Source organism: Solanum stenotomum, chromosome 2, assembly GCF_019186545.1.
Source record: "Solanum stenotomum isolate F172 chromosome 2, ASM1918654v1, whole genome shotgun sequence".
Lineage (NCBI taxonomy): Eukaryota > Viridiplantae > Streptophyta > Magnoliopsida > Solanales > Solanaceae > Solanum > Solanum stenotomum.
This window is the reverse complement of record NC_064283.1, coordinates 43,511,741-43,523,338: the sequence shown is the minus strand read 5'-3', so window position 1 is coordinate 43,523,338 and position 11,598 is coordinate 43,511,741. Positions and strand designations below refer to the sequence as shown.

Genomic DNA, 11,598 nt, shown 5'->3' with positions numbered 1-11,598 from the left:
AATTGAACTCTAAACTAGACTATGATATGAATATGGTATGACTATGTGAAAGGTCATTCTCACATAATGTAGGTTCTATGATGAAAGGCCATTCTCATCTTAGAAACCTTTGAGCTATATGATATGAGGGATTAAGTCCCTAAAGCCTACTTTATGAACTAATGTTAAATAAAGGCTTAAAGATGTTTAAAAAGGGAGTAGGAGCTTAGCACCGAGTGAACATGAAAAATGAGAGTGGGGGGCTTCAAGTTTAGCAAGTCCGGGTTCCCACAAGAGAACCTTCACGTTTAGCAAGTCTGGGTTCCCAACATAGATGTTGCTCATGAGATGGAAACCTCCACGCCTAGTAAGTCAAGTTTTCTAGTAGCAATCTCCTTGTTCCATAACTATGTGCCCCCGTAGGTCTTAGCTTAGTGGATCCACTAGATAGCTATTATGTATATAGGTCCTACCTTGGCAAGTAGTACCCTCTTTCTTCGGTGTGGGAGTAGAACACCGGATTCCATGTAGCTAACATGGTCTATGTCAGTTATGGCAATGTCTCCCGAAAGTTAAGAAATGAACTAAGATAAGAATATGAACTCTAGTCATGATTTCTTGAAGAGTTACTTAGTGTATGTAGGACTATGGACCCTACTTATGCATTGCACAAGTGGACTCTAAGAGAGGTTATGATTAGGCTCTTTATGTAATAAAGACTATGGTCTATGTATGTTAATATGAAAGCATGTTAAGGTTTACTTTACTTATGTCAAGACATGAAGTATGATTATGCATGTGAATTACACTTATGACTTCTTAATGGGTTTGCTTATTATATGTGGGCGTATGGGACTCCATGTGTACATTGCACAAGAGAGCTTGTGAAGGGGATTGTAAGGGTGGTTTACCTATGATATGAACTAAATGGGTTATGACTAATGATGTAGTAAATGAATGAGTCCTTATATGATGTTATGAAGTATATTGGTCTTATGTCTAATGTTAAATGAAGATGTTATGACTTGTTGAATATGATGTGCCTAGTCTATGGTGGCTTCCTAGGAACAATTGGTGGGAGTAGTATTATGGGATGCTACTTGCACATTGCACTAGTGTGACTTGGGGGTTGTCTTAGGTGATGGTTCCTATGTGAAGACTATGTCTTATGGTGTGCTTATGACTCTATGAATATATGTGGTTGGATTGATGAAGGTTATATGTAAGTTCACCCTTGTTAACCTTAAGGTGATACATTGCACCAAGTATTCCCTAGGGGTTGCTTGAGGAAAGGAGTTAAGATAAAGAGGAAGGTAATGTATTGTATGCATTGAATGTGCCTAAAATGTTATAAGTGGCTATATGTGTTATTATGAATGGTTTCCATGTGTATGATGATGTATGTGGTTTATATTGTGCCTATTGTACTAAATGTTCTTGAAGTTTCTCTAAAAAGGCATGATGCATGGTTTCCAACTAAATGTCCCTTTTAAAAGCATGTTTTTGCATGGTTATATACTTAGTGCATTTTTGTACTAACATCATTCTTCTTCATCTTTTTACACCAAGTGTAGGTGGTGGTGGCTAAAGGGCCTTTCCTAAAAGTGATGAGTTTGGCTTACTATTCCCAAGTTCGGGTGTGTCCTTAAAGATTCAAGGACCTTTATGTTAAAGAGTTTCCTTAAGTTCAATGTACTAGATAGTAGTTTCTTTTGTATTGTAAGGGTTGTGTCCCTCTTGTGTTGTAGTCGTGCTTTAAGATGGCTACCTTGAGACATTGTACTTCGATTTTGTATTAAAGGTTTAAATGAGGTGACTTTTAAGGCTTGTGTTATATTATGAAAAAGTTTTAAATTTTCCGCTATTTTTCTATGATAAATGATATGACGAATGCTAAGAGCTTGTATAAGACCTCCGAGAGGTCGAATACGCCGGTAACGGCTAAGGGGTGCTCTCGGGTCGTTACAGTTAACTTACATGGTTTATAATATTTTTATTGTATGTAGAGTGCACATGCATAATGTACATGCATGCCCCTAAGGCAATGTGATCTTCCATTTTGAAGGAAATAAGTTATGGCCTCTTCTTCTAATAGTCCATGATAAACACCTTCGGATTGTGTTGTAAATTTTGAAGGAGAAAGAACTTTACGCTAAATTTCCAAGTGTGAATTTTGGCTTAATGAAGTGGCTTTTCTAGGATATGGTATATCAACCGAAGGTGTAAAGGTTGATCCTAGTAAAATTCAAGCAGTTGTTGAACGGAGACCTCCCAAAATTCCCAGTAAGGTAAGAAGTTTGTTGGGCTTAGTAGGGTACTATAGAATATTTGTGAAAGGCATCTCCATTATCGCTTCCCCTTTGACTAAACTCTTGAAGAAGGAAGTAAAGTTTTCTTGGGATGACAAATGCAAAGAGAGCTTTGAAACTCTCAAATCTTTGTTGACACAAGATCCTATACTTACTCTACCAATTGGGGGGAAATAGTATGTAATATATAGTGATGCTTTCATCGAGATCTGTGATGTATTTTGGTTCAAGAAGAGAAAGTTATTTCTTGTGCCTCTCAGAAATTAAAACCACGTGAATTGAATTATTCTACTCATGATCTTGAACTTGATTCTATAGTGTTTGCTTTAAAAATATGGCGACATTATTTGTATGGAGAAAAATGTCAAATATTCACTAATCACAAGAGCTTAAAGTACTTGGGTACACAGAAAGAGCGGACCCTAAGACAACGTAGATGGCTTGAACTCATCAAGGATTATGAATGCACGATTAACTATCATCTAGGTAAATCCAATGTGGTTGTTGATGCCTTAAGTCGAAATATCCTTCAAAAGCTTAGCTTTGAGTCTGTTGCCCTTACTTCTTGAGTTAAGAGCCATGAATGTTTGTTTTGCACTTGATTCAAATGGTTCAGTTATTGCTAATTTGCAAGTCAAACCAATATTACTTGAAAAAGTGAAAGAAGCGCAAAGGTTGGATGAGAGACTCATAAAATTGACTAGATAAGTTCAAAATGGGGAAAAGCTTGATTTTGTATTAACGGAGATGGTACCTCGTTTTATCAAAATAGGTTATGTATCTCTAATGATGAAAAATTGAGAAGAGAATCGAATTAAGAACATACATCATCATATGCAATGCATCTTGGAGGTACAAAGAACATTATTAGTGGAATGGTATGAAAAGAGACATTGTTGAAGTCATTTCAAAATGTTTGGTTTGTTAGCAAGGAAAGGCAGAACACCAAGTCCCTGATAGTTTGCTACAACCTTTGTCGATGCCAGAATGGTAATGGGAGAGAATAACTGTGGACTTTGTTTCTGGACATCCTCAGCACTCCAAGAAATCATGATGCATTATGGGTAATAGTGTGCCCACTTTTTAGCAATCAAGACGGATTACTCACTTGAGCATTTAGATGAATTGTACATTAATGAGATTGTAAGACTACACGGGATCCCTATGTCTATTGTATCTGACCGAGACCCAAGGTTTACATCTAGATTCTGGGGTAGCTTGCAGGAAGCCATGGGTATTAAGTTGAAATTTAGCGCTTTGATTATATCCTCAAACAGATGGTCCGTCGAAAGAGTGATACAAATTTTAGAGGATATGCTTCAAGCTTGCATTATGTAGTTTGACAGTAGTTGGGACAAACACTTGGCTTTGATAGAATTTTCTTATAATAATAGCTACCAATCGAGTATTGGAATGCCTCCCTATGAAGCCTTGTACAGAAGAAAATGTTGGACCCCTCTTTGTTGGAGTTAAGTTGGAGAAAGAAAGCTTATTGGTACTGAAATTGTGCAAATATGGAATACAAGTTAAAAATTATCAAGGATCGTCTAAAGATTTCTTCGGATAGACAAAAGTCGTATGTTGATCTTAGAAGGCCTGACATTGAGTATAAAGCTGGAGATAAAGTATTCTTAAAGGTGTGTCTATGGAAAAAGATTATGAAATTTGGTAAGAAGGGAAAACTTAGTCCCCGATTTAATGGACCTTATGAGATACTTGAAAGAGTCGGACATGTTGCATATAAATTAGCTTTGCCACCTGAGTTAAACAAGATCCACAACGTCTTCCATGTTTCTATGCTCAGAAAATATCGTTCTGATCCATCACATGTTCTTCCAGTTGAATCTATTGAGGTTAATCTTGACTTGATGTATAAAGAAGAACCTATCCTAATTCAAGCTCGTGAAGTAAAGAACCTTAGAAACAAGATAATTCCCTTAGTAAAAGTACTTTGGAGGAACCATTCTAGAAAAGAAGCTACCTGGGAGCGAGAAGAAGACATGAGGACCCAGTATCCACACTTGTTTTGGGACTAGTATAAGGTAAATTTCGAGACGAAATTTCTGAGGGGGAGAGAGTTGTAACACCCCTAAATATTAAAACCAATATTCGCTTTTCGATACACCATTCTTTAATTACTTTAGTATGTTTTATTCTCATTTTAGGAACTCAAAATTTTGTAATATTTGCAAATTTGCATAACAATGATTTAAGGGATTGTATTGGGGTATTTACGTAATATACTAATTAGAATTACCTATAACTTGAAAGGGAGATAAGGTATATACATATTGGTATATATGTATACATTTTGGGCAACCAACCTTTTTACTTTTGGGCAGCCAATTTTTCTTTCAGCTATATCTATTAAGTGACAAACATCACTTTTATAACATATATTTTGACACCTCCTTTATAAGAATTCGTGTTACTTAACTCTAAGAAACCTGAAGAACTTTCCCTAGCCATATTACTCACAAAATCACAAGAAAACCATGGTCCTTTTGGTTGGAAGTCAAGACACATCCTACCTTTTGGTGAGTAATCGAAATTTGTTTTTGACCTGAGTAGTGTTTAGTACTTTTAAAATATCTCGTCCTGTAGAACTCCCTTTTCGGTGAATAAATATGATTTGGAAAGCTAATTCATATACCTACAACTCTTGTGTTTATGTAAAAATCTAAGTTTGTTGTTATCAATTCGAAATAAGGGACGCAACATAGGACAAGTTCTGTCGTGATTTCTGATTTAGAAATCCTGTATTTTCAACTGTTAGTGTTTTAAATATATATTTTTGTACAAAACGAATTTTGCGATGATTCTTGATTATTCGCATCTTTAAGAGATATAACTACATCTTTCATGAAGGATATAAAGTCCAGTTTTTCCGTTTTCCTCTTCAAAACTAAGTTGTGACTTGAGGAACCAGGCTGGACAGATTCACTGTTTTGGTACATGCTAGGTTTACTTGTGATGATGATCCTGTTTTATGTCAACATTATTCAGCTAGCACAAGATAAAAAAGTTATTTAATTGTATTTTTAAGGATATATATACTCGTGTAGAAGTTGAGGACCTTGATACTGAACTCTTGAAGTTTTGTTGGACTGTTTCTATGCTAAAGCCCGAGGTTTGTGTATAAACTTGTACTTGTACTCCTTTTATCTGCCTGTTTATTTGAAGGGTTATCTCGATACCTTGGTTACTTCTTGTCACGTTGTATTATCATATTGGTATTCTCTGAGACTTTCAAGACACTTGTGTAACTCGCCCACTAGTACAGATTGCTTGATCGCCTGGCATTCTTGTTGGGACTTTGTCCTTCTTGTGTATTTGATTTTGTCACTACTGGCATGCCTATTGATTCGGATCATTGGCCATCTTGACTCTGGATTTGTGGCTCCTCTTAAGTATGGAAGTTGTCCATTTTAAGTATGAACTAGGAAGCCATTTTTAATATGGCTCTCGATTCTCTTGATTTTTAGGCTTTGACCCTTCTTGATACAGGGCTTCGGTCCTTCTTGATACTTGATTATGCTGGGTGTGACGGTATGATGTATATATTGGGCAAGCCTTGATATTGGATCTTTTGGGAAATGGTGCTATGAGCGTTCTTGACAGTTGGATCTTTAAATATAGAACTTGATACCTTTGATATTTCGTTTACTTGATTTATTTATTATTTTTCAATTGTGCTGCCCATGACTTTTGAAAGGTAACTTGGTGAATCTAGCGGCTCCTCGCATATAGTTTTTACACCACTAAGCTTTATGCTTAGCGATAGTTGCTTCTATCGTAGGGAACGTTTGAGGTGATACTTGAAGCTGACCATTGGAGACGGAGATTTTGAGAGCTTTATAGGAAGATAACATTTGCATATAGGCATCTATAGTTTGCATAAATCTTGGGACTTGTACATGATCTATATGTTATACATTTACATTAAATTTTTAAGGCTAATTTGATCATGTCACCATGGGTTGTAAAATATGACTACATGTTTTACTGTTTGGGTGTGTAAACCCAACTCTTTTAATGTATTAAATTTACAGTTTATTTCAAAGGTTTGTATGAAGCATGAACCATTCAAGCTTCGGTACCCCGAAGTTGGTAATGATTTATAACGTGTCTTGTAGTAGTATAGATAATACATGAAACTCTCTTAGCGTATTTTTAAAATTATTTTGAAAGATTCTTCCGCCATAAATTGGGACTCTTGTCTTGTTTAAATTTGAGATCAACTAAATTTCTAAATGACAAGCCTTTATACCTTTCACTTTTTATTTTGGGCTAAATTTCTCTATTGAATTATAATTTATATATCTTAGATTAATCCCTTTTAAATGTGCAAGTATTATATTAGCGTTTTTGTTAAGTAGTAGCATCCTTCAGAGAGGGTTGTTACAGGTTCGACAAAATGGTTGAAATTTCACCATCTTTAAGGGCAGCTCAAACCTTACCCTCTCTATTACTCTCCAACTATAGAGTTCTCTATTTTCTCAGACAGCCAACTTCAATCAAATTCTCTAAAAAAAAATTGTTTTTTAATTTCTCTCCTCAAAATTATATTATTATTTCTATTTCATTCTTATTTTCTTGTTTCATAAAATAAACCATTTCTTCTTTTGGCAAATATTCACCCTATAATCTATATAATGTTCATGTCATATAAAATTTTATTCTTTTCAAATTTTCCATTTAATATAAAATTAGATTTTATTCTAAATTCTAAATAACATATATAAATTGCAACAAATATTATATATAATACATATTAACGAACAATTCAAATAAAACTGAAATCAATGATAAAATACTATTACATAATAAATAGTGCATCGTCGTAAAATTTATTCTAACTTTTACATAAATACTCAAATTTCAAGACTATTACATTGCTTTCATAAATTCTCAATTAATGCATTACGTCAAAATGAGTAATTTTTTGTCCTTATTTATTTCATATACATATAGCTAAAAATTGTTTAAAATAACAATTTCATCTTGTGTCCAATTAGTTTGTATTGTAATTTACTCCCCCTATTCCATTTTGAACTATGTAATAAGTATTTTCATGCTCGTTAAAAAGTGTAGTTTAATAATTTATCACTATAACATAAAAGTAGATTGTTTGAATTATCATGTAAATTTTGTGCATTTTTCATAATGGAAGATCAAAAAATTTTAAAAATTAAATTGAAAAAACTGTTAATTCGGGATGAATGTAGTATACTTATCAATAATATGTTTTTAGATGGTATATTACTTAAAAAATAAATACAAATATTAAAAACTTAATTAATAATTTTATATAATATAAATAATATTAAATTACATATTTAAAGTGACAATTATTTTTTTAAAATAAAATAAAAAATTATTAATTCGGTTGAAAGTAGTAACTTGTCAATAATATATTTTTAGACGTTTTATTACATGAGAAAATAATTACACATTATTTAATTAATGATATAATATAAAAAATATTAAATTAATCAAAAAGTGAAATACATAATTGAATTATAGTTTTCCAAATTTGGAGAACTACTATTCACATCCTGTATAAATGAAGTATAGAGAGTAATATGGAGGTGAGTTAGCGAAGACATTCTCTATTTTACCCTCAAAATATAGAGAATGGAGAGTAAAATAGAGATGAATGTAGAGAATGGGGGTAAAATAGAAATGGGTTGATAGGGATGGAGCGGATGCAGGACGGGGCGGGGCGGGTTTAAGGATATGCGGGACGGGGTGGGTTTAAGGTTGTGCGGGGCGGATGGGATGCAGGGCAGGTTGAATTAGATTTTTTTTTAAAACTAATGCGGGGCGGGGAAGGTTGCGGGTATATTTGATTTTATGTGGTTTAAACTTAATTTTAAGTTTTTATATGTTATAAGAGTGATAAAACATTATTTATTAAGAAAATTTCATTAAAGCTACTAAAATATTCAAGATAGCAAATGAAAATGGTTCGATAAAAAATAATTCAATTTCTTATATGTTTCCCAATTGACCTCTAAAAAATAAAATTTTAAGTCATATCCTATAAAATTAATACAACTTAATGAAAATGAATTTATTTTTATGAATTTTATTTTTAGTATCAAACTTAAATAGAAAAAGAAAATATTAATAAAATTATGTGGGGTGGATTCTTGCGGTGCGGGTCTATGCGGGGCGGGGTGGGGCGGTTTGAAAATAAGAAAAAATGTTATACGGGAGGAGGATTAAATTTTTTGCAGGTAAGCTCAACACACCCCGCCCCATTGCCATCTCTATGGGTCGGAGATGGATTCAATCGCATAGCATACAATTGAAAAGAGTAGTTTAACCCCTTACCTATGCGAATCTAGACCACAAGGGCCGCCTATTTATTTAATTTCATATACACAGATAGATCGCCAAAGTGAGGCTTGCTTCATTCACTCAATCTTTGTACCTATGCGAATCTAGAACACAAGGACCGCCTATGAGTTTAATTTCATACACACAGATCCCCAAAGTGAGGGGGTCATGCTTCATGCACTCAATCTTGGTGGCAGCAGCCATTGAATAGCACAACTAATGTTTATAAATTCCTCCTCAACAATCAGCATTTACTTATGAACAAACTTCTTTTTGTTAAACACAAGAGAATCAAAGTGTATATACACGTGTGATGGAATAATCACCATTCACTCACTATCTTAGATAAAAAATACCAACTCAATGCATACTAGACACCTGGTTAAATCAATCAAACCAATTAACAAAGGGACAGATTTCTGGTCTTAACACTTATACTCGGTGATATAAAAGTACAAAGTCAGAAAAATAAGGAACACAAGAAATGTGAATAAATTAGTACTGGTCCAAAATTTCCCAACAAGAGGAAAGTCGCATAATCAGGAATTAATATACTATGACATACAGAGTTTCGAACTAATAGCACTTCTGCAACAGCAAACTCCCTTTTTGTCCTGAGAAAACGATATCTAAGAAGCTATATACAAAAATCATCTGACTTCCCAAATCTGATGTATTCATTCAAAACATTTCAAACGTTTCTGCAGTATGATAGGAAGTCATGGACATTCCGCAGGATTGTCATTTGATTTGTAAGGAGCAACGAAGAACTGCATCCTTGACATTCACCAAAAAGAAAATATAACAAAAACCTGCTAGCTAGATCACCCACTTTCTCTCAAGCAATTACCTGGCAAAAGAAACTTATACTTGTCTGCATTTTCCAAAAGATATGCCGGTAGGTGAACAGCTGAATAAGAGTGGGGAATTGGTCCCATTTTGCCAATGATTTCCCTGAATGTATACTCCTCCGGTAGCATATCAAATAAATCATCCCCATTACAGATAACCCTTTGGACTCTCTTAGGGTTGAGAAAATGAGAAAATCTGACCCTGTCAAAATGGCTGTAGGCTTTCATCTTAAATATAAATTCACTTATGCGGCGGAAACAAAAGCTACAATGCCACCCTGCGTCTGCCAAGATGGTGTCCGACTGTCTGTAATGAGCATACCTTGTCTTACCCGATTGGTAGCGATGCACAGAAGCTCTCCAGCTATCATTATCAACAAGAAATTCAAAGGAGTAAAGATAATTCTTCAACCGAAGATGAAGAACTGAAGGTACATCATCACACCACCTCAAAAGATTGATGGTATGTCTACTAGGTATCTCATCAACATCGGACATTATCAGTAAGTCATCATCCTGAATACCTGCTTGTTTGAGAAGATAATCCAATGCAAGCCTCTGATAGGCCTCCTCAACAAAAGGGTTTTCTCCTCTTCTAAATCTCCCAGGAATTTGTCCATACGTCAATCTTGACTCAACAAATTCAAACTCTCCTCTGTGATTAGCAAAGTAAGAAGGCTTTGGCAATCCAGTGAAGGTTGAATTTGATTCAAGTAGAACAAACTCTGTAATATAAGGGTATAACTCATTCCACCGTATGGTAAGCATGTCAACCTCATTATTAAACAACACTGCATCAAAGACATGCCTCGGGTACTCACGGATTCCCCAGCCATGAAGTTTACAGAGATTCTCCATTGATACATTCTCATGATAATAGTGAGGCATTTCATTAAATGGTTTTGGTGGTTTTTCCCATAAAGGGCGTAGAAAGTAGGTGATTTTCTGGCCATGGACGTATATACCCCAGACACATGTTGGTATCAAGACAAAGAGAAAGATATATGTTTTAAGATCCAAGCCACGCAAAATACATTTTAGTCTCGACATACTCGAGGCTCGTCCAGTATCCTGCATTCAACAGGATCTCTTGTTAGAGATACACACATTATTACAAGCTCTATTATTGTTCCTATTATTATTATTATTATTATGTAAAATCAAACATAGCAAATATCAACAACAAGCAAAAGGACTTGAATTAAAAAGGCAAAATAAAATACTTGATGTAGACGGTTAGATATATTCAAACTGAAAAGCAATAGAAATACAGAGAATCACAAAAGACGACACGGGAATTTTTCTCAAGATCAGTAAGTTTCGTTTAACATACAAGCAGCAAATAGGCCTGTGAAACTAATTTTGAAAATTTATGTTGGGTATACTTACTGATCATAAAATCTAGAATCAGATCATACATCAATTTGATTTCAGTTTCCAATGGACCAACTAAAGATGATAAAGTTTCATATATAAAGCCGCAATAGTTGAAAAGTTTCTTTCTTCCTGTCTAAGCAAGATGTAGAAAGGATTTGAAGAAATCTGTTACCTGATTACACAAATCATCCTTTTTCTTGGAACAATAACTAGATCCCCCTTCCGCAACGGTGTAAATTTTCTCACAACATCTAGAAATACCCCACATCTTGTGTGTTGATTTACAGATCAACTTTCACTCCAATAAACCTAGAACAGCAAAATATTGCTTCTGATTTTCAAATTGGCAGAGAGCAGGTTTTGTTTTTGTGATGAAAGGGTTTGCTTAACTGGTTAATTGCCAGAGAGTAGTAGTTGTACAGAATATTATTATAACAATGCCGTTTTCTATTCTTTCTTCTTCCTTCAACCCCTGCCCCTCTCCTCTCTCTAAAAATAAAAAGCATCTTTATTTATTTTTTACTTGACAGATTTACCCATTTGCTAGTTCAAATTCGTCACAGTCAATGGATAATTATGTCATTTAACACTAGGAAGGCCACGTCCCCTTACGCGTCAAATTGACTTGCTCAAACGCAACAACGGATTGGGTCACCGCTCAGGCTAGGCATTATAGACGTCCAGGGTGGCTACTTAAATTAACAACTACTACAATTTTACAGTATCTTCTAAATTTT

The 11,598-nt window shown here is 34.5% G+C and overlaps 1 protein-coding gene across 1 annotated transcript; it reads right to left on the bottom strand.

The window, feature by feature from the left end:
• Positions 1-8,968: 8,968 nt before the first annotated feature.
• On the bottom strand, positions 8,969-11,339 carry LOC125857084 (uncharacterized). The gene is made up of 2 exons (XM_049536755.1): positions 11,034-11,339; positions 8,969-10,555 (listed from the first exon to the last, which is right to left on the bottom strand). The coding sequence occupies exons 1-2, from the start codon at positions 11,127-11,129 to the stop codon at positions 9,458-9,460; spliced, it is 1,194 nt and encodes a 397-aa protein (XP_049392712.1). The 5' UTR covers positions 11,130-11,339; the 3' UTR covers positions 8,969-9,457.
• Positions 11,340-11,598: the final 259 nt, after the last annotated feature.

What these genes read in the sequence shown, in the direction of transcription:
- LOC125857084 (XM_049536755.1), bottom strand. Translation starts at nt 11,129, where the DNA reads ATGTGGGGTATTTCTAGATGTTGTGAGAAAATTTACACCGTTGCGGAA. An exon ending in AGGATGATTTGTGTAATCAG is followed by an intron (nt 10,556 to 11,033) that starts GTAACAGATTTC and finishes TGTTGAATGCAG; the next exon opens with GATACTGGACGAGCCTCGAG.